Source organism: Orycteropus afer, unplaced genomic scaffold (assembly GCF_000298275.1).
Source record: "Orycteropus afer afer isolate SDZICR_OR568_19922 unplaced genomic scaffold, OryAfe1.0 scaffold00574, whole genome shotgun sequence".
Taxonomy (NCBI): domain Eukaryota; kingdom Metazoa; phylum Chordata; class Mammalia; order Tubulidentata; family Orycteropodidae; genus Orycteropus; species Orycteropus afer.
Genome location: NW_006922161.1, coordinates 1,089,343 through 1,111,551, shown reverse-complemented (window position 1 = coordinate 1,111,551; position 22,209 = coordinate 1,089,343). Strand labels below are relative to the sequence as shown.

Sequence of the window (22,209 nt, the reverse complement as noted above, 5' to 3'; positions counted from 1 at the left end):
AGGCCCCGCCCCCGCTCACCCTCCTCCTCCTGCATCTTGCGGAGGTCATGGGCGCCCACCAGAGACACGCGCTTGGGTGGACCCTCTGCCTGGGGCACCCGCACCTCCAGCTCGAAGTACTTCTGCCGCTCGCGGAAAGACAGCTGCTCAGGAGAGGCCGCGGGCCCGGGCACGGTGGGCTGTGGGGACGGGGCGCTGAGGCCTGGCTGGCCGGCCCCCTCTGGGGTGCAGTTGGGATGGGGTCCGCGCCGCAGCTGGGGGGGCCCGCGGCTGCCCCCGCCTACCTGGGACGAGGCGTCGTCGGGCGAGCGCTGCGTGGGCACAGCGGCGAAGGTCCGGTAGGCCTGCTTCACGTTGGCAGGCAGCTGGTCCGGGGAGGGCGGGGATGGCGGCTGGGGGCCGGGGGGCGTATGAGCGGTGTGGGCGGCAGGTGGCTGGCAGCTGCCCTGGCTCACCAGGAGCCCGGAGCCGGCCACCTTGGCCACCTCTGCCTACTGGCTCAGTGCACTCATGGAATGGGGCCCCTCTCTGTCCCCAGGGGACGGGGCACCCCCAGGCCAGGCTGGATCACCCCAGGTTTGGTCTGCAGGGGGCACGAAGGGAGCCAAAGGGGAGGGATCCGAGGATGGGTGGGGGTGGGGAGGGTGCCTGGGTCCGGGGCCATATGCATGGTGCGCCCAGAGGGCCCCCTCCCAGTGCAGCAGACCAGGCAGGCAGAGGGCACTGTAGCTCAGGCCTGGGAGAGCACGGAGGGGTGGCCAGCAGGTGCGGTGGCTGGGCAGGGAGGAGGGGGTGGTGGCCCTGGTGGGCGTGGCCCTGCCTACTGGTGTGGAGCTGAGAATACAAGCCCAGCTCCCCTCCCCGACTCTTTAAGCTCCTTGGGGCCCGGAAGGTGTCCACAGTCTGTGCCCTCAGACAAGATGCCACATTATCCAAGGGGGTGACAAAGGGTCAGACTAGGCACTGACCATGAAGGGTGGCAGCTGGGAGGAGGCCCCAGAGCACCCAGCCCCCACTGTCTTCCTCTCTTCTTGGGCACCCATCTCAGGACACTCACCCGCTGGCTGCCAGGAGAGCAGATGGCCTCAGCAGTCCAACCTCCAGTGGGCCCTGATGGTACCTGTGGGACGGGGTGGCACGTAGGCAATGCCTGGTGGCCCGGGTAGAGGCCAGGGCTCCCAGCTGCTCGGGGTAGGTGCTTGTCTGGGCAGCCCCAAGGCTGGTCCTCATCTCCCCAGCCCAACCCCAGCCTGGGGTCACTCCCCAGGGAGGCCTGGGCAGCCACTCAGCCAGGACAAAGGGGTTGTCCCCGAAGGGCGGTGGCTTGGAGTCTTCTAGGCATGCCCTCTGCCCTCACACCCGTGGGGAGGCCTGGCCCTTGGCTGTGCCCCCAGGCAGTGGGTGGTAGTGGGACAGCCCTCAGGACTCTCTGGAGCTTCACAGGGAAAGCGGGGAGAGAAGGAGACAGGCAGAAGGACAGATCAAGACGAAACGGGAGAGGGCAGGCATCAGGAGGAAGGCTGTGGGGACACAGGATACAGGAAGCCCCACCCACACAGCCCCCGGCCATCCCCCCTGTGTGCCCCCAGCCTACTCAGACCTGAAGCCCCGGAGGCAGCCAAGCCTCAAGGCCCCTCAGCTAGATCCACAGCTGCTGCCCCTCCTGGGGGCATCCCCTCCTCAGCTTAGTGGCCCAGCCTGGCAGGGTCTGCACCCAAGTCCCAAAGCCTGCCTGCTCCCTGTAGGGCGGAAGAGGTTCCCTGGCCCAGCACACCTCAGCTCCTGTGCTCCCTCGGGGCTCTGCCACCAGCTGACAAACACATCCTGGGAAGTTATCTTTAGCTTGGAACGCTCTCCCCCCCAGCCCTGCCCATGCCCGAGGGACCACACCCAGGCAGCTGTCCGGTTGCCCACGGCCTCACAGCTGCTCCAGGCTGTCCAGGCCTGTGTGCCCAGCCTCATCGAGACATGATGGTTCTGGTCTCAGATACCTCTGCCTCACCCCATTGCTACCCTGCTGGGCATGAAGGCCAGGATGGGGCCAGGTCAGGTCTGTCAAAGGCTCAGGCTCTCCCCTCATTGGGTGGGCTCAGGAATGAGGCCAGGCCAGGAGGCCGGGCTCCAGCTTGGGGCCTCAAGGGGCATGAGGGTGGCCAGTTTAGAGAGTAGGAGGCCTGGGACCTGGACTCTTGGGGGCTATGCTGCCCTGCCCTGCTCACACACTGCTCTCCCAGAGTGGATGTACCCCCAGTGGGTGTGGTCAGGGACCCAATATGGGCTGGTGCCAGGAGAAGGAAGGGCCTTTGGCAGAGGGAGGCTAGCAGGGGGCCTAGCATGAGGGTGGGCTGTCCTGGCGCCTGTCCCAACACACCCCAGGCCCCTGTTCCTCGGCATAGCCCCGGCCCCACCGCTGCAGCACCCCAGTGCGGCCCACCTGTCCTGCTCCCACTCCAGGTTCCGGCCTCGTGGCCTGTGGGCCCGAGGGGTGGCATCACCTTATGCCCAGCTCCCCTACCAGAAAGCCCCGTCCTTTGGTGCTAGGTAAAGGAAGAGTCAAGGCAGAGACAGACAGTGGGCATCAACCCAACACTGACCCTCTGCATGCTGCCAGCGCAGGGTACCGCAGCCAGCGCCCGGTAGTCCAGCTTCAGCAGCTCTGGGCTCCGACCCTGGGGAGTGGGACAAAGGTTGCAGCTGGGGAACAGCACTGCAGGGGCAGCCACGGCCAGCAGATGGTCTGGAGACCAGAGGTGGGCTGGGCACACATGTGGGTGCCCTGGGCTGCAGCCTCCCGGGCAACACCCTGATCAGAAGGGCACAAAGGCCCCTGGAGCACCTGGCCCCATTTGCCTACCACCCCACAGGCCGCATCTGCCCCTCAGGGCCCAGCCAGAGCTGACAATGGGGACAGCTTGACACTCACCGTGGCTTCTGTGGCCTCTGGCCCCTGTGGTGGGGTCTGGCCAGCCAGCTCCTTGTCCTGTGAGCAAAGCACGTGAGGGTCAGGGACTGACAGCTGCAGGCTCCTGGGCCCGGCCCGGCTGTAGCACTCTGACCTTGCCGGAGCCCTCGGGGCTCAGCTCCCGGTCCACAGAGGAGATGCTGTCCAGGCTGTTCCGGCGGCTGACGCCTGCTACAAAAGGGTTGACGATGACACCTGGGGACACCTGAGAGGAGGGAAGAGCAGGTATGAGGGGGGCAGGCCCTGATGCTGACCTGCCGGGATCAGCAGCGCGGTGTGCAGACCAGGGGCAGCCCAGCTGCGTGGCCCTGGATAGGGTGTCACTGTCCCCACACTGTGTCCCCATCTGTGACGTGGGGAGGCCACAGTGCACGGCTCACACAGCTGCTGTGAGCACGGATCATGTCTACTGGACACCAGGCTCTGGGCTGACACCTGCAGCAGAGGGCGGGGATAAGCCAACTGTCCAGGCACTCAGGGTGTGGACAGTATGAGGAGAGGGAGGGGCGCGTGCAGCTGGGCCCAGGGCGGCACACTCTGGGCGGAGGCCGTGTCTAGAGTTTGCGGTGTGAGTGGTAAGCACTCTTCAGACAAACGGCATACTGTGTGCGAGAAGCTTGGTCCTCGTTCCTGGGCCTCAGGTCCTCAGTCCAGACCCAGGCCTGGGAAGGCTGGAGGGGTCTGGGGAGAAAGGCCACAGTGCCGGCCTATTGCAGTAGGGCAGGTGGGTGGGGCTCCTGGTGTGTGATGGCATCTGGTCAAGACCGTGCTTGGATATGAGTGTCAAGGACAAACACAGGTACAAACACTTCAACCACTAACCCAAGGGACAGGAGGGAAGGACTGGTGCCACCTGCACAGGAGCAGGGAGGGAGATGGGGGGCACCTGAGTGGCAGCGGGGAACCCTGAAGGAGGGACACTGTCAATGTGGATGAAACATCAGGCCCAGCCCCCGTGCCTTGTAAAGTGGAAAGGAAAAGGGGGGGCAGTGGGTGCCAGGTTGAGAACGCCAGGACAGGAAGTAACACCCCAGGTAACACGAGGTTCAAGGTCAGACAAAACGAGGGACAAAGAGGGACTTGGACAGAAGGCACAATGCGCAAGGAGGGTCAAGTGTCATAAACTACACGCTGAACAAGCCAGCAGCTAAATACGTAAAGCAGAGACCTCCCCAGAGACCTGGCAACATGGTAAGAGTGGGGCTACAAGGGGTGTTATGGACTGGATCACGCCCTCCACCCCTCCATGGTGTTGTCAATCCTCCTCCACATGCCTGAGGTAATGGGTGTCTTTGTTATGTGAAGGAGGCAGGATTAGTGTAGGGTGTGTCTTGAGTCCATCTCTTTTGAGATATAAAAGAGATGAAACAAGCGAACCAGGAAGCAGAGATGGGGGAACACAGGTGCCAAGACATGAGATCCCCAAGGAACTAGGCAGCAGAAGCTGGAGAGACAGGACTTTTCCCTGGAACCAAGAGAGAGACAGCCTTGCCCTGGAGCCGGCACCCTGCCCGTGACCTTCCAGCCTCCTGAACTGTGAGAAAAGAGGTGTCTGCTTGTTCAAGCCCCCACCTGGGGTGTTTCTGTTATTGCAGCTAGCACTAGGGAACCAGGACAGTGGGGACTCAGACCTTCAGATTCTGCCCAAGTCAGCGGGTTAAACAGCAAACAGCAAGGAGCCTTCCTCCTGCTTGGGCAAAATGGTCAGACCCGCTGGGAGGCGGGTGCTGGTGGGCAGGGAGGATGGCCGCACACACAGGGACAAGGATGATGAGAAAAGGGTGATCTGGTACTAAAGGGGCTGCCCAGGTGCTGAGGTGTGGGCGGGCAAGTGGGCTTTCCCAGTTATTTGACGTGTGTGCTCTGTCCACGGAAGGTCCTGAGGCCACGCCCACCTGACAGCCATGAGCACACCCCAGCTCTTAAAGACCACTGTACAAAGGGAATCATGCTGTCCAGGGCTGGGCAGGGACGAGTGAGATGAGGCCAGAACACACCGTGCCAGGAAGGGACCAGCCTGGACCCTTGCACTGGCCAGGTCAGGGACAGTTTGAGTAATGGCAGGAACAAACGATGATCCACTGGAAAGAGTACCAATCTGAGTGTCCACACAGACGGGTAAAGGGATGAACACATCACAGCAGAGCAGCTGCCGGGACCACAGGCAAGACCATCACCACTGAGCCACGCCAAGAACTAATTCAAGAAGCACTGGAAAAGGCTGGCACTAGGAAGTGGAAAGGTGACAAGGAAGGGGACAGTGACAGGATCTCACAGCACCTCCCACAAGATACTTGTTAGTTACACAAGGAAAAGAGACTCTGCAGTGAAGAAACCTAGCCAAGACCACCAAAGCCAAATGACTGGCGGTAAGCTTGTCAATAATGGGACAGATATCATCAAGCGGTCTCACAGGAGGTTGAGAAGACACGGCATCACCTCAGTGAACATCCTGCCAAAACCACACACACAGAAACTCATCGTGAGGAAACATCAGACAAACCAAAGTAAAGGATGTGCCCCTAAGGGTCTCTGCTCACGAGGCATCAGAGTCATGAGGGCTGGGACAGACCTCTCAGACTGAAGGAGGTACAGGGGCCATGCCCCTTGAGTCCAGCAGCTACAGAGGACATCCTCAGGACAGCTGGTGACTCCGGCTTGTGGTCTGAGTAGGAAGCTCCTGGTATTTTCCCTGTAGCTTTTCTGTGTGTGACACTACGTGACATCTTCACTTGTACTTTTTAGAAACAAGGGCAGGGTAGACCAAGAAGGAAAACAAGACTATGGGGTGGAGGGCCAGAGATGAAGCCAGGATTTTCACAGGGACCTTGTTTTCTAGTTTGGACTTTAGATCCATGTAAAGGTTTATACAATCAAGAAAAAGAACTTGGAACAAAAAAGCAAACAAGCCTAACAAAATGTTGCGCTGGTAGCATAACCGTGCGAAGAACGATTTCAGTGACTTGAAAAGACAGCATGTTGCTTGTGCAGCCTAAAGGACAGATCCTGAGGACAAGGAGCAGGACGGTCAGCCCTAATGGTTCCCGAGGGTCCTACCAACAGTGATGAGCCTGTGCTGCTAGCCTGAAACCGAGGGGAATTACGGCAACAACAACACGTACAAACTGTGGAAAATGAGAAAAAGCCCTGTCATCTTAGATGTGACTCAAAAGTAGCAAAACAAACCCCCAACCTCCCTTCTACAGTGTCCGCTCCCAGCTCTGTTCACTGCACAGCCGTGGAAGCCCCGCAACCCAGCAGCAGTGAGCACCTCGCACACAACCGTGGTGTCTAAACACCACTTCCCGCTAAGAGGAAGCAGGACTCCCTACAGAAGGGGCTCCCTCCAGGTCTGCAGCAGGGACATATAGGACATGTCACTTTAGAGAGCAGGGATGTTTTTGGTGACCACAGAAGTTATGTGACAACATAACAACACAAACACTCGTGCCAACACCACAGCAGGACAATGGGGCATCAAAAACAATGGATCAAAACACATCAAGAAGGCAAGGCCCACAAGTTCACGATGGCGGACAGTTCGCTGACCGTCCTCGGAGGCTGCCGGGCACCAACTTGTTACTCCAGAAACTGACAAACGGAAGGAGAGACGTGAGGGTTTCCCAAGCCTTCACTGTGGACATTCCTATTTCAGCATCCTAAAGAAACTAACGAAGAAGACCTCTTCTTTATGGACGGATCTGTGGAAAAGTCAAAGTGTTAAATGCAGAACGAACCACATCTTTGTCCTTTGAGCAGAAGTCAGCCCTGAAGAGGAAAAGTGCTGGTCAAGTCCAAAGGCTCCTTCTGCAGAAGACCATGAACTACGGGAAGCCTCTGAAGGGTGACCAGCGAGAGAGCAAGACCGTCAGGCTCGAGAAGCGGGTGTGACTGTAGAGCAAGCAGGAGGGAACGAAGGGTGGGCCCGACTTCACCCCAGACGTACTGAAGACCAGAGCAGAAAGGCTCCTGGGGAGTGATGTCACTCCAGAAGGGCTCGGGGATCACGACGGTGCTGCTGGCAGGAGCTGGTTGTGCTCGGTCTGCGTCACCTCCCCTGCCCACCCAGCCTCCCAGATGGTCTCCAGAGCTGGGACAGCGGCCCCTGAGCCGAGGCAGAAACTGGTCAGCGTGAGGTTCAGAAAGTCAGACCACAGCCGGTAATCCCGCCTACAGGGGCCCCACGGTTTGCAGGAGTCCAGTGAGCTGAGTTTTAGAAAAACGAGAAGGGGGGCTGTGACGCACTGCCACAGGGGCCCCAAAGCCACAGTGGTCCTATGGGGGGAGGCCCAACGCTGAGAAGGCAGCTGGCTCCTGAGCCTTGAAACATCACACTAGCTACGCAAACCCAGAAGTGAAAACCACCGAGGCCTTCAGAAAACTCAACACCCGTTTCAGACGGCAGGTCACCTCACTCAGAGAGAGAGACCACTTCCTAGGTGTAGAATGTGCTACGAGAGTCCCCACGGCAGGTATCATGTTACAGGAAGAAACAGGGTCTTCAACGTTAGGCACAGGGCAAGGACACTGGCCGCCCCCACCACCTACAGGACCAGAGTCCCACTAAGCCAATGAGACCAGAGCAGTGCCTGCGAGGTGAGATGCTGGGCAGGAGCCCCCCAGCGCCACCTCAGACAACAGGGCTTCCACCTGAAGGTGAAACACAAGCCATTTACCAGGATCTGTGAGGAACCTGAGTGGCCAGTGAACACGCTCGGCTGCTAACCTGAAGGCTGGTGGCTCAAACCTGCCCAGAGACACCTGGGGAGAGAGACCTGGTGATCGCTCGCTGACGAGTGCGCCCTGGAAAACCCGATGGAGCAGAGTCCTACTGCAACACATGGTGTCGCCCTGAGCTGGGATCTGCTTGACAGTAGTGGTCTGGTTAGATCTGCTAAAATGAGTTAAGGGGCCCTGACCCAGGCCATGACATGCTCAGTCACCTCACGTGCACGTGAGCTGGATAAGGAACAAGGAAGACCGAAGAAGAGTCTATGCTTCTGAGTTGTGGTGCTGGTGAAGAACGCTGAAGGTACCATGGACTGCTAAAAGAACGAACAGATCTGTCCTGGAAGAAGTGCAGCCGGAATGCTCCTTGGAGGCGAGAATGGCCAGACTTCGTCTCACCTACTTTGGTCACGTTGTCAGAAGGGACCATTTCCTGGAGCAGGATGTCATGCTTGGTAAAGTGGAGGGTCAGGGAAAAGGGAAGGCCCTCAACGAGGTGGATCTACCCACGTGGCTGCAGGATGGGCTCGTGCACAGCAAGGGTTGTGTGGCCGGCGCAGGGCCAGGCAGAGCTTTGCGCTGTTGCGCACAGGGCCGCTGTGAGGCAGAGCCCGCTGGACAGCCCCTAACAACAAGATGAGTAAGAAAACAGAAGCCACCCATGAATGTACTCGGAACAAGCTCATTCACACTAGGAACAAAGTCCTACAAAGCGAATCCCAGTGCCCAGTGTGGGCTGCGAGAATGTGGCGAACTTGTTCAGAAGACAAAACGCACGGGAACAAGCAGACTGGAGAAAAGAAGTGGGTGACCCGGCCTGTCAGGTATCGACTCACAGCGGGGGACAGCTGGGCAACGCCGCACCACTCACCAAGGACAGGGCCAGTGCACAGCCACCCAATGGTGGAAATGGCACCCCAGCGCCAGCTGGGCAGCCTCTGGGGAGGAAGGGGCTGAGCTGGGACCTGCTTCCATATACGCTCAGCAGGTGTGAACCCTTCACGGGGACTCCATTTTTGTTCTCCTTTTCTCTGAATTAAGGGCTCTAAAGTAAGTGTGTGTGCTAAATAAAACAGCCTGCGTTTACACTGTAAAGCAATAAACACAAGGTGAAGCCTTTTCTGCATCCCACCTGCAAGCGTGCCGTCTGTCAGCGTGTTGTACCGTGGGGGCTGCGTGTTGCTGGGCTGCTGGAAGCTATGTCATGGTGTTTCAAACACCAGCAGCCTCACCCACGGGCAGGTTTCAGCAGAGCTTCCAGACTCAGACTTGGAAGAAAGGCCTGCCATGATCTACTTCCAAAAGTCAGCTGACGAAAACCTTAGGGGTCAATGGATCCCTGCGATCAACGCAGGGAACTGAAGCCATCAACGATTCCACTCGACATGACCCACAGTCGACGTCCAGCAGTCCAGAACTCAAACACCACATTCCACTGGGCAAATCTGCAAAGACCTCTCTAATGTCCCGAGAAAAGCAACGATGTCACCTCAATGATGAAGAGGCGCCTGACCCGAGCCGTGGAACACATTCGCGAAGGCTGGATGACTAGGGAAGACCGGAGGAGTGGACCATCGGAAAGGCAAACCAATCTTCTCGGAGGGTTAAAAGCACACATTTCTCGAGAGCGAGGAGGACGACACTGGCTCGCTTGGGGCATGCCAGGGAAGAGCGCTCGCTAGGAAAGGGCATCACGTCTAGTACAACGGAGGTGAGAAGGGAGGAGACCCTCCATGAGACGGGGTGTGGTAACCACAGCGGAACCACCCACACACAGGGTTGGGGGGAAGACGGCACGGGAGCTGTGATGTGGACGCCTAGAGCCCACTGACCTGACGGCAGCCCCGCAGTTACTTCACGTGCCTCCCAGCCGAGCTGCGTGACTCCCACCCGATGACTGGGTGGGACTGTGCCAGAGTCAGGCAGCCCACCAATGGGACCAGACATGAGTAATGTAAATATGGTACATGGCCCCCTCGTGGGGTGGGACCATGCAAATAAGGTGTCTGGAACCCTAATGTGGGGATCTGTTTTGCTATCCCGCTAGCCTTAGAGTGAGCCCTGCTGGGGGTGGAAGGGGGATCCCACTGCCATCAAGTCATGAGAAGAGCCAGGAGTAGACGCCGCACAGAGACGGCAGTGACACGGGAGCAGAACTGAGGCCGGCATGGGACAGAGCAGCAGGCCTGCTGCCCACGCAGCGAGAAGCTGAGCGTCTCTGGGCAGGAGGCCTGCTGGCGGTGCATCTGTTGGCCAAGCTACGAGCTGTTAAGTTGCCTGAGCAGGGCAGAGGCCAGGCCAAGAGGAGGCTGTCTGGACTGAAGAACTGGACCCCGAGTTGTTCCCGAACCTGAATGATAACCTGTTCCTTCCCCGATAAAGCCCACAACCGAGAGGACTGCCTTTGCATTGTGTGTGGCCACTGCAATCACTAGAAAAAGAACCCAGAAGGGAAGTAGGCTGTGGGAGGGACGGCTGGTGTCAGAACTGGGGGACAGCTGTGGGCTGGTGGCATGTCTGAGCTCCGCCTCCCAGGAGTCAGCCTGTAGCTGGTGCTAACAAAGCCCTCCCTCATGAGGTCGGAGCCCAGGTCCAAAGACGCAGCCCCCATGCCCTCTTCTCAGCAGCCGCTGGCTGCAGGGCCTGTGTGCTAACCACATGGGGCGGGCCAGGTGGGGCTCCTATGAGCACACTTGGGGGAAGGACAGCAAGGACCCAGCTGGTGGTCCCAGCCCCGGAAGCAGTTGCCGTGGTTACCACAGCCTGAGGTGCAGTGTAGAAAGAGAGGCAAACCCACCCCATCAGCATGATGACAGGATGAAGTGGCAAACGATGGCCCACTGGTGGTGCGGGGGCGTGCGGCCCACCCAGAGGGACGCAGCACTCGGGGCCCCGAGGACACGGCCCACCCAGAGGGACGCAGCACTCGAGACAGCCCCAAGGACACGGCCCACCCAGAGGGACGCAGCACTCGAGACAGCCCTGAGGAGGAGCCAGAGCCTTGTCCTAGGACCCTCAGGACGTGCCCATAGGCCAGGGTGGGCGGGGAAGGAGAGCCAGAGAGCAGGCCAGGGGGTCCCCATGGGGCAGGACGGGACGGCTTGTCTGGGACCCAGAGTCTGGAACAAGCCACGGGACAGAGGACCTGCTGGAGGGCGGGCTGTGCACACCCTTCAGGGGCGCTGGCTACTCGGCTTGGGCCCAGGCCATGCCTGGGCAGGGTCCTAACCACCTCTGTTCTGGCCACGTGACCAAGTTCCCTGCCATGGCGCCCTGCCCCCTCCTCTCCATCTTAGAACATGCATCCAACTGGACTGACTCTGGGACAAAGTTGTTCCCCAACAAAAGCCCCCAGGCATGGGCTATCCCCGACTGCCCTACATGCCTTCCGGGCTACACATACACACTGACCTCCAGGCCAGTGGCACTGGTGTCGAAGCCATCGCAGACGAGTACGGTAAGGGTGTCTCCCACACCACGCAGCAGCTGCACGGCCTCCGCATGTGTCAGGCCCAGCAGGCTCTGCTGGTTCACCTCCAGCAGCCGCAGCCCCACCCTCAGCCGGCCATCCCGGCCTGCTGCCCCCGTGGGGCTCACCTGCAGAGACATGGTGCACCCAGCACCCACCTCCTAGCACCCACCTCCTTGCAGCTGGCTCCCACCTCCCAGTACCCAGCACCCACCTCCTAGCACTAGCCTTCTAGTTCCTACCTCCCAGCACCCAGCACCTGCCTCCCAGCTCCTGCTTCCCAACACCTGCCTCCTAACTCCTGTCTCCCAGCACCCAACATCCAGCTCCCTGCACCCAGCCCCTACCTCCTAGCACCTGCCTCCTAGCTCCCACCTCCCAGTACCCAGAACCCACCTCCCAGCACCCAGCATCTGCCTCCCTGCACCTAGCACCCACCTCCCTGCACTCAGCACCCACCTCCCAGGACCTGACTCCTACCTCCCGCCTCCTACCTCCCGGCACCCAGTCCCCACCTTCCAGCACTGGGATGCAGCCTCACCTTGGAAATGAAAACACCTTCATCGGTGGGGTCACAGGGGTTCCCCGCGTGACCTTTGGCGCCCCCACGGATGCTGATGCCCAGCTTCTCGCCGGGAGCCTTCTGAATACATAGCTCCTGGGACAGGGCGGGCAGGCAGCTGGGGTTGGCAGTGGGCATGGGCACAAAACCTCTCCCATCCTTGGCCCCGGCCCTGGCACCTACCCTCATGCCTGGGGGCGGTGGGTCCCTGCGTACGAGCAGACACAGCTCTAGGCAGGGCCGGAGCAGGGCACTGACTGCCTCCTGGTGCGTGGCTTCCCGGATGTCCTGTCCGTTCACAGCCAGGATTCGGTCCCCGACCTGAAGGCCGCTGCGTGCAGCCAGGCCCCGGGGGAGCACCTGGGCGGGGAGGCAGCCTGGTGGGTGGGGGCCGCTGACCAGGCCCGTCGGGAAACGGCCTCCTTGCTGGCACCCACCCAGGTGGTGCCGTGCTTCCCCTACCTTGGAAATGAACACGCCTGGTTCCTGGATGCCAAATGGGTGGCTAGAGTGGTCAGAGCCCCCGACAATGCTGAGCCCCAGAGGACCTCCCGCTCTGGGCAGCCGGATCTCCTGGGAACACGGGGGTGGGGGAGCCTTCAGGGGTTGTGCGCTGTCACCAGGACCCACAACAGAGGGGGTGTGGCCGGGAGGGCGCTTTCCCAACCATGGGGCCCAGAGAAAGTAGGTATCACCCAAAGGCACAAGCAGTATCAGGGGTGACAAGTGGGGTATCCCCTGTGTCCAGAGGAAGGGACAGGACCTGTCAGTTCTAGCCACAGCCCTAGCGACCATGGCCAGGACTAGGCGGGTGGCAGCGGCATTGGGGGGCACAGGCCGTCTGGGGGCACATAGCAGGAGTCGGGAGTGAGAACCACAGCAAAAGTCAGCTGACTGTGGACTCAGTTAGCCACAGAACACCTGGCACTGCCGCCACAGGAACAGGTCCAGGGAACCACAGCCCACGTCCTCAGAGCAGCAAAGGTGATGGGGGCCAAGGAGAGTCTCACCTCCACTGGGTAGGGCCCCTCCAGGGCAGCGGTCAGCAGGCCGGGGGCCAGCCTTGGTGGCCGGGGCTCCCCAGGGGTGGCTGTGGTTGGGGTGATGGCAACAGCAAGGGGGGGAGAGGAATGTGGGGGAGGACTGGGGGGCTGGGGTGGCCCGGCCTCCCTCTCCAGCAGCAGGGCGATGGTGGGTGAGGCGGCCGTGAGCAGAGACACGGCGTGGTCGTGCCGGGCCTCAGTCATGTCCACCCCATTGATCTGCAAGAGCAGCGCCTGGTGAGCGAGCCAGCGGGAGACGGGGTGCAGCCAGCCCTTCTCCCCAGGCCACCCCACTCACCGACAGGACGCGGTCGCCAACCTGCAGGGTGCCTGCACGGTGGGCAGCGCCACCCTCTGCGATGCGAGAGATGAAGATGCCCTGTGGGGGTGCCCAGCGGTAAGGGAGGCCCGTGCCCTGTGCCCCGGCCGCCACCACTCTCAGGGAGCCTGAGCAACTGCGCCTGCCCCAGGCTCCACCCACCCCCTGGTCTCACCGTGTCACCGGCCCGGTAAGGCGTAGAACCTTTCCCTCCAGCGATGCTGAAGCCCAGCCCCTTGTCGCTGCGCACCAGGCAGACGGCGTGGTGCTGGCGCAGGGGCCCGGGGGCCTCAGCTGGGGGCAGAGGCAGGCGCAGGCCGCCCCCGCGCCTCTCCCGGGGGCTGTAGTCGTCCTCGGGCCGCAGCGGCGTCACGGTGACGGCGTTCTCGGGCTCCACCATGCGCTCCCGCCACACCCGCATGTGCACCGTGCTGCCAGCGCCCCGCAGGGCCTCCACCGCCGCGTGGTGCTCTGCATCCTGCAGGGCCACGCCGTTCACCTGCAGGACAGGCGGCCGTCACCCCCAGCCCAAGACTGACCGAGTCCCCAGGCTCCAGCCTAATCTCCTGGTGACTGCCGCCCTCCTGCCTGTGGGTGCCGTGTGGCCCTGGGGCCAGGGCACAGGCTGGAGGAGCGGACCCCTGCCCGGCGTACTCTCCTGACCCAGCCACGGTGTCTCCACGCCCCCCGTGTGGGAAGGGCACCCCCAGGCCCTGCTCCCCATGACCCCCCAACATGCATGCCAGGCAGAAGGGCTGGGTGCCAAGGGCTCGGCCCCCCTTCCGGATGAGTCCCCCAACCGCTTCCATGGCAGCAGGCCTCCTGGACTCCCCAGCAGGGCTGCCGAGCAAGCCCCTCACAGGAGCAGGCAGCCCCCTGGGCCTTGTCGAGAGCCTGCAGAGCAGGAAGGGGTGGGAGGAGCACCCCGAGTACAGGCTGCAAGCAGCCACCGAGGACTCACCTCCAAGAGCTTGTCCCCCACGCGGACCCCAGCCCGGGCCGCAGGGCCCTCCTCTGACACGCGAGAGATGAACACACCCTGCAGGACATAGGTCTGAGGTCAGCGGGGCAGCAAGCCGGGGTGTCCTTGGGAAACCCACAGCAGGCACAAGGGCCTAGAAGCCTTCATGCCGTGGGAGACCAGCTCCCGGCCCGGCCCTGACCACGCCACTCTGCCAAGGCTCCAGGCACCCAACCCAGGTGTGGATCCCGTTGGGACTTGGTGGGGATGCGAGGGCTGGAGCTCTGCTGCTGGTTGTGGGTGCAGGCCACCATGTGGTCCCGGGGTGCAGGACACAGGGCTGTGGCCCTGTGCTACACCTAAGGCCGTAACAGAGAGAGCGAGACCGTGGGGAGAGTAAGGGCCCTCCGACGTTAACCAGCGTGGGCACCTTGGTGGCCTGCTCCTGTCTCTTTGTGCCCAGGCACCAAGCGTGAGTACATTCGTCTAGCAGCAGGAAACTCCAAGTGCAAGCAAGACCCAGAAAAAAAGTTACCACGAGCCCCAAAGTCACCAAGTGACACCGCTCAGAACAGCGAAAAGCTGGAGAGAGGCAGGCAAAGGTACTGGAGATGAGGCGGGACCACGAGAGGGACCATGAAAGACAAAGGTACCAGGGACGAGGTGGGACCACGAGAGAGGGACCATGAGGCAAAGGTACCAGACTTGAGGCGGGACGACGAGGGGCGGCATGGGAGTGGGTGGAGAGAGGCGACACGAGCCCTCACCTCATCGTCTCCCTTGTAAGGAGTGGAGCCCTTGCCTCCCGCGATGCTGATGCCCAGGCCCCCTGTCTGCCGTAGGATGGTAAGCGTCAGCTGGGAATGGAAGCACACAGTACGTCCAGGTCTGCCCAGCAAAGGGCGTGGGATGACCCGGTCCTCCTGGTAGCCAGGCCCTGGGAACATGGGCAGGAGGGCTTGCCTGCCCCTGGGCAGTGGAGACCAGAGGCTACACCCACAGCACAGGGGCTTCCAGGTGGCAGGTGGGGTGTGCAAGTATGGGGTGGCCCCTGGGAAAAGCTGTGTAAGCCAAGGAAGGACAGAGTGCAAGAGCCCGCAGCCCAGAAGCCAGCAAGAGCGGTGGGGGTACCGACCTCCTCTTCCTCAATGCGGGCGGGCTCTATCAGCAGGTTATTGGCCTGGTCAAACGACACCCCCTGTTAGGACAGGACCAGCGAGGCATGCAGGTCAGAGCTGCCACCGCCAGCCTGCCACCGCCCGGCCCGGCTGCGAGGCAGAAAGAGAGCACGCACACCAAGCCCCACAGCCCCAGCGCCTGCCAACTGTACCACCTGCACCCTGGGGTGGTGAGGCACCCACCCACTGCACTGCTTGCACCTTGGAGTGGTGAGGCATGCACCCAGCCTGTGGCTGTGAGGGCTCCTGGATCCTCTGGGAGTAGGGGGTATCCCTATTTGGGATTTGGGAGTCTGAGGCTGTTTAGTGAGAAACCAGCCCACTCCCTTGGCTTCCCTCTGGGCCGGCTCAGCATCTCCAGAGCCCCTGCTGCACGGGGAACCCCAGGGTCTCCAGATCACCTTGGCCCCAACCCTGCGTCATCTCAGGCCACCTCAGGACAGGAACCACTGAAATACTGCCACCAGCAGGGTGGAGGTGACCCTCGGGAAGCCTGGGGAGGGCCCAGGCTCTGAACTCAATGTGTTCAAGGGCTGCCAGCCAGCCAGGCCTCAGGGCAAGGCCACAGGGCTGGCAACAAGAGGTGGTCTTTACAGAAGCCAGGGTGCAGGGAAGCTCCGTGCTGCACCTACAGCTGCAGGGGGCCCTGTGCGCCCCTCACCAGCTGGCACATCTGCAGAGCCCACGGAGCCACAGGCCCCGAGTGGAGTGGGTGAAGCCCTCACCTATGGGAGATGGCTGGGCTGCCGAGGCAACTGTGTGCTAGCCTTGGGGGTTCACATGCTGCTCCATGGGCTGAGTGTCAGAGCACGGGGGGGCCAGACCCACCTTGACGTTGGGTGCAGAGGCCAGGGTCTCCTCGTCTCGCACCCCGTCTTCCTCCTCCTCTTCCTCCTCCTCCTCTTCCTCCTCAGCCCGAGGAGCCCAGGGCATATGGGGGCCGTTGTGCCAGCTGCTGGGCCCTGGGCCCTCCCCATCCGGCCGCACGCCTTGCAACAAGGCCGCGACGGCCTCAGGCTGCGGCAGTTTGGAGACCTTGAAGTGCTTCTTGTAATGTGGCGTGTCCTTGCGGATGAGTCGCTGTCGCCCACCTGGTACGGGCCACTGCGCCTCGGGCTGCCCCTCTTCATCCTCGCTGTCCTCTCGCGGGAGCAGCGTGTCTTCCGCAAAGCGAACTGTGGGCTGTGGGTATGTGTGTCAAGGAGGTGGCCGCCTGGCCCTGCCCCGAGGCCCTGCGGTGGAGGGAGCCCACCTACGTGCACCCTAGATGCTGTCGGCACAGCATCACAGCAGCCCACGCTGCGGTGACCCCCGGGGGGTGCCTGCCCGCCCAACCTCACCTCCTCATACTCAGCCTCCAGGCTGGCCGGCGTGGCCTCCTGCTGGCCCCAGTCTTCCACCTCCGCTGGGGGGCCCTCAGGCTCTCCCTCAGAAGCGGTGCTAGCAGACGGCCGCGAGGCCTCGCTCAGCCCGGACTCGGTGCTCAGCCTCTTCTCCTGCAGTGGGACGCGGGGGTTAGCTGCAGCACTCACCCCCTCCTGGGTAGCTACCACCTGAGCCGTGCCACCCTGGGCGCTGGTCCCTCACCTTCCCACCCTGCACTGCTTGCCCTCTGTCCTGGCTGCAGGCAACCCCCCCAGCCCGTCTCCCCACTCACTGGGGGCATCACGTCCCTGCCTAAGCTCCAGCCTGCCCTAGCCCTCTGCGGCGACCCTACCCGCAGGTCCGCCGACACCTCCTCTGAGGGTGAGGGCGAGGGCTGCCCAGGGCCCGGCCGGCAGGGGCGTTCTCCCCGTCGCTCCTCAATGCCCCTCTTCATCACCTTGAGTTCACTGGGGTGAGGCGTGGCACGGCGCTGCAGGCCCTGCAGGGGGACAAGGTGAGGGGCAGGGGCACAGGTCAGGCGGGGTGGCGGAGGTGCCCCACCCAGGGCCCCCCTCCTCCCCATACCCGTGTCTCGGAAGCGGCCTCCTCAGCATCCTCAGCGCCCGCGAGGACCTCCTGGAAGTGGATGACACTGACGCGGCTCAGCGGGGCGTCGCTCCAGCTCTCACTGGGGCTGTTCTGAGGCCCGGCATCCTCTGTGGGAGGCCAGTGTCAGGCCATTGCAACCTGCGGGGGCCCAGCCCGCCCTGGACACCATCACCTACCGAGGCTGGGCAGGGGCTGCTGGGGCAGCAGGTAGCAGGTGAGCACCTTCTCCCCTGTTGTGGAATCATCTTCCGTCTGGAAGCGCAGCATGGGCTGGGCCTGGTTCTCGGCCAGCCACAGGGCCTTGAGGTTGAGGTGGGTGAGGGCGAAGGGCAGACTCTGCAGCCTGCAAGGAGTGGTCTCAGTCAGCAGGAGTGTGGCCAACACTGTGGGCATGGCTGGGAGGGCGGGGCTGAGTGTGGATGTGGTCAGGGGTGTGGGTGTGGTCAGGGGGTGGGGCAGAGGAATGTAGGTGTGGTTAGGAGAGTGGGCCAGGAGTGTGGGTGGGGTCAGGGATGCACAGGAGAGTACTGCGTGGCCAGGAAGGTGGGGTGGAACGTAAGTATAGTCAGGCCAGGGCTGTGGGTGTGACCAGGAGGGCAGGAAAGAGGAGTGTGGGTGTGACCCAGAGGATGGGCCAGGGCTGTGGGTGTGGTCAGCTGGGCAGGTGGGTGCAGGGTTAGGCCGAGCTTACCGGTTCCCAGCCACATCCAGCACATGGAGCTCAGCTGTGTGGGCAAGTTCTGGAGGGAGGACAGCCAGGCGGTTGTCCCTCAAGGAGAGGACACTGAGTGCAGCACAGCTGCCGATCTCGGGCGGCAGCCCCTCCAGGCGGTTCCGGTCCACGTTGAGATTGGTCAGCTTGGTCAACTTGCCCAGCGATCGGGGCAGGGCCTGGGCAGGAGGCAGCACCTGAGGGTCCTCCTCCCTTTCCACCCTGAGGACAGTCTTCCCTGCTACCCACTGCCGCTGACCTTGCAGCCCTACTACCGACACAGAGCTAGGCGAGCCCAGGATGGTAGCCACTGTCTCTGTGCCTTCTGGAGCCCCAGCTTGAGAGCCTAGGGCCACGCCAGCTGTCCACTCTCCTTGGAAACGCCCTGGGAGCCACCTGGGCCCTGGCACTGCCTGCTCCTGCTCAGCGGCACCGTGCCCAGGGCTCCCCAACCCAGCCTACCTCCTGGGCACATCCGTCCTGGGGCTCTGCCACCTTGGCCCTGCTTCCACTCTGCCCACATGCCCACCCATCACCTCCCTTATTGAATCTCCTTGGCCCAGACCTCCCCACCCTCACTCTCCTGGCCTCATGATGACTCAGCGAGCTGACCCCCACCTTCTAGCTCACCCTCTGCCAAACGCACGTCACCTCCTATCCTTGTGTCCCATAGCAAGGTAAAAAGTACCGTCCAACTTTTTACCCCTATCCGAGAGGGCTCCACACCTAGCCTCTCTGACCACCCGTCCCAGCCACAACTTTTGCCCAGGAAGCTCTCTCTTGAGCAGACTTCCTCAGCACTGCGAGAACTCTGTGAGACACGCTGTTACTCCCACTTACTTATACACACGTGACTACACACACAGGCCTCCCACCCTTACGTACATGTGTGTTCACCTGGCCGCACAGTCACTCCCACCTCCGTGCTTACCTGTACAGACGTACACGCACAACCACCTATGTTTTTAGGCTCACGTTTGCATACGCACACACGCCACTATCTCCATCTGTATGTGTACTTGCTTGAAAATACACACATGTGCCTGTACCTGTCTACCCACAACCACATATACCTGCACACACGTCTAAACGTACAAATCCATGTGACCAGATACACAGTTACACATACACAGACCTTCACGTATGACTACATATACACTCGTATCAGCAGATACTCACGTGCCTGTGCACACGCCCCCCCATATGCATAACCATCTGTATGGGCACGTCCACACGTTCACGTACCAACACACGCCTACCCGCAGAGAGCTGTACCGATACACACCTAAGTGCACATACCCGTGCACACACGCACACGTACATACACCTTCGTGCACGTGACCCCACCTAGTTACCCATCTCTGTAGATACCCGTACCCAACGTGTGCTTGCACACATTCAACGTGTACGTGCCACCAGCAGGCACCTACACAGAAACCTGTTCCCGTACACATTTGCATGCAAACGCACCTCCACTCGCATGCTTCCCCCACACGCTGGTGACCAGTGCACATTTGCATGTGCACGAGCATCCCCAGCACACTCCATGTCTGCTCCACACTCTGGCACTGCTGCCCGCCCAGAGCTGGCCTGTGCTGGAGTCACCACCCCCGCCCAGGCCCCAGGGCCAGGCCTCACTGTCAGGAGGTTCTCGGTCAGGATCAGTTCAGACAGGTTCTCACAGTCACCGATGGCCTCGGTCACTTCACACAGGCGGTTCTGGTCCACCTTCAGGATGGACAGCTGCTTCAGCTGGCCTGGCAGTACAGAGACGGGGGCAGGGGTGAGTGCGTGGAGGTTGGGCACCCTCCTGGGCGGCTGACCCAGACCCTGGGCGACGACCAGCGTGCTGCAGCCCCGGCTCAGCCTGCCCTTCCCACCCCGTTGAGATCAGAGACCTTCTCAGCATCCTCCCCCAGCCCTGGCTGCAACTCCACACGTGCCCGCTAACAAGATGCTCTCAGGCCCGGCCGGGCCAGAGGTGGCTCTGCGCCTGTGTCCCCTCCCTGCCCCACGCACCAATGCCGTCGGGCAGCCGTTGCAGCAGGTTCTGGGACAGCAGCAGGTCTGTGAGCAGTGCCAGCCCACCAAGCTCTGCGGGTAACTCCTCCAGCCGGTTCTCTGACACGTCCAGACACACGAGGCGTCGCAGGTTTCCAAGCTCCTGAGGGCCAGGCACAGGCACAAGGAAAACTGTGCCACCAGGCAATGAGGGAGGGCTGCGTGGGCGCGCCCAGGGAGCACCGTGTCCCTACTCACTGGGGGCAGGGCTGACAACTGGTTCCGGTCCAACCACAGCTCTCGAAGGTTGGGCAGGGCCCCCAGAGTGTCCGGCTGCGAGGGCAGGTGAGGCACAGGTGCGTCAGGGACAGGGCCCCACCAGCCCCGCCTCTGTACTTCCAGGCCCAGGTAGGGGATGGGTGTGACGGGGCCCAACCCCGCCCCTACCAGACCCAACACAAACCAGCACTTCCAGGTCATTGCCTCCAAGATCCAGCTGTTCCAGCTTGACCAGGAAGGACAAGGACCTGCAGGGAGACAGAGTGTGGCCCACGGCGATCCAAGGCCCCAGGCCCCATGGCTGCCCGCTGGGTGGCGAGGGCCGGGGCACTTACGCTGGCAGGGACTTCAGCAGATTCTCCCGCAGCTCCAGGGTCACCAGGTTGGCAAGGCTGAGAGAGACCAGGGTGGGGGGCAGGGCGTGAGGGACACAAACGAAGGAGACAGAGAAACAGGTGCAGTGGGGCTGCCTAGATCAGGGAGGAGGCCCTAGTCCTGAGGGCACTCACTTGCCCACATCCCCCGGCAGCGCCTGCAGGGACACGTCATTCAGGGCCAGGTGAGCCAGGCTCCGTAGCTGAGTGAAGCCGTCAGGGAGCCTGGGAGGGAGGACAGAGAGCCACTTCAGCCCCCCAGGCCAGGGCCACAGCCCCCCCGCTGTGCCCCCAGCCGCTCCCCACCTGGACAGAGGGTTCCCGCTGAAGTCGGCGATCTCCAGAGCCCTGCAGAACTTGATGCTCTCCGGGATCTCAGGGATGTCTGTGACAGGGGATGGGTCAGCAGGAAAGAACCCGCCAGCCGCCCAGAGCGCCGAGCCCCTGCCCCACCCCTCTCCGCACCGTTCCGAGACACGTCCAGTTCCACCAGCTGCATGAAGTTGGCCACCTCGGGGGGTAGGCGCTGGATCTCGTTGTCACTGAGGCCTAACTTCCGGAGGTTCAGCAGGCGGAAAAAGGGCTGTAGGCAGGGGTGTAGTGAACACGCTGGCCCCCCCAGCACAAGCGAGCCTGGACAGGGTCTGCAGGTCACGTGTGCCCCCTGGGAGTCGAGGGGCCCACCATGACAAGCCGGTCTAAGGCGAGGTCAGCAAGATCTGACTTCCAGTCCCCAACCTGTGAAGCCGGGGACCAAGACCTCTGCCACCCCTGGGCAAAGGCCTACCACTCCTCAAGATGTGGTGCAGCTCACAGGTGCAAACCTCAGCTGAGAGGCCCTGGCTCCGGCCCAGCCAGCCTCCTCATGGCCACCCAGCGGTTTGCCAGAGGGCTCCACTCCCTTTGCCTCTGCCACCCGCAGATGAGCCCCTGGGGGTGGCCGGCCTGGTTTGTGCCACTGCACTCCAGCGGCTGGACCAGCCGGCGGGGAGCAGGAACCTAGTCGACCAGCATCCCAGGAGAAAGCACCAAGGGTCAGCATCAGAGTCAAGAGCTGCAGGAACCACGAAGGCCCGCCCGCTGGGGCTATCAACCCCGGCGAGGGACCTCTCTGGAGCGCCCCACACGGCCACGCGGCCGAGAAGGGTGGCGAGCGGCACGTGGGGGCGGCCGGCGCCCACCTCTGAGAGTACCGGGAGCCCCGAGAGCATGCACGTTGGAACCGATCGGCCAGCCCTCCGTCCTGCTGCTGCCCCTACGAGTGCCCGCTCGCCGGGCCCGTGACCCCCACGCAGGCACCCGAAGGCCGCCGTCCCCCGGTGCCAGCCCAGGCGGCCGAGCCAGCCGGGAGGGTGGGGCCGGAGAGCGCGGCCCCGGCCAGAAAGAACCAGCACGGCCCGCCCGGACGCTGCGCTGCCCCCGCGCGGCCGGCGAACGCCGGCGCCGAGCAGGTGCCGCCGCTCACCTTGGGCAGCTCGCGCAGCTGGTTGGCGTCCAGGAGCAGCTCCTCCAGGCTGCGGCTGTAGCGGTAGATCTCCTCGGGCACCGCCTGCAGCGAGCAGTGCCGCCGGTCCACCGACTCCACGTGCCGGTTGCAGCGCCACAGCGGGATGCACTTGAGCATGGTGCGGGCGGGCAAACGCGGGC

General features: G+C 62.3%; 1 protein-coding gene across 1 annotated transcript in view; it reads right to left on the bottom strand.

Moving 5' to 3' along the window:
- SCRIB (scribble planar cell polarity protein) overlaps positions 1-22,186 on the bottom strand; it is a 23,896-nt gene extending 1,710 nt beyond the window's left edge. The window contains exons 1-31 of the mRNA XM_007956122.1: positions 22,028-22,186; positions 21,028-21,145; positions 20,869-20,947; positions 20,698-20,787; positions 20,524-20,580; positions 20,373-20,436; positions 20,168-20,242; positions 19,928-20,072; positions 19,547-19,665; positions 17,888-18,087; positions 17,373-17,539; positions 17,173-17,303; positions 16,958-17,086; positions 16,563-16,718; positions 16,051-16,404; positions 15,180-15,242; positions 14,812-14,901; positions 14,045-14,122; positions 13,259-13,582; positions 13,063-13,143; positions 12,732-12,983; positions 12,184-12,294; positions 11,905-12,081; positions 11,701-11,817; positions 11,102-11,287; positions 3,057-3,167; positions 2,924-2,980; positions 2,595-2,669; positions 1,058-1,120; positions 285-392; positions 10-179 (exon numbers count right to left, since the gene is read on the bottom strand). Coding sequence (XP_007954313.1) covers positions 10-179; positions 285-392; positions 1,058-1,120; positions 2,595-2,669; positions 2,924-2,980; positions 3,057-3,167; positions 11,102-11,287; positions 11,701-11,817; positions 11,905-12,081; positions 12,184-12,294; positions 12,732-12,983; positions 13,063-13,143; positions 13,259-13,582; positions 14,045-14,122; positions 14,812-14,901; positions 15,180-15,242; positions 16,051-16,404; positions 16,563-16,718; positions 16,958-17,086; positions 17,173-17,303; positions 17,373-17,539; positions 17,888-18,087; positions 19,547-19,665; positions 19,928-20,072; positions 20,168-20,242; positions 20,373-20,436; positions 20,524-20,580; positions 20,698-20,787; positions 20,869-20,947; positions 21,028-21,145; positions 22,028-22,186 — 4,106 coding nt within the window. The remainder of the gene's footprint in view (positions 1-9; positions 180-284; positions 393-1,057; positions 1,121-2,594; positions 2,670-2,923; positions 2,981-3,056; positions 3,168-11,101; positions 11,288-11,700; positions 11,818-11,904; positions 12,082-12,183; positions 12,295-12,731; positions 12,984-13,062; positions 13,144-13,258; positions 13,583-14,044; positions 14,123-14,811; positions 14,902-15,179; positions 15,243-16,050; positions 16,405-16,562; positions 16,719-16,957; positions 17,087-17,172; positions 17,304-17,372; positions 17,540-17,887; positions 18,088-19,546; positions 19,666-19,927; positions 20,073-20,167; positions 20,243-20,372; positions 20,437-20,523; positions 20,581-20,697; positions 20,788-20,868; positions 20,948-21,027; positions 21,146-22,027) is intronic.
- Positions 22,187-22,209: the final 23 nt, after the last annotated feature.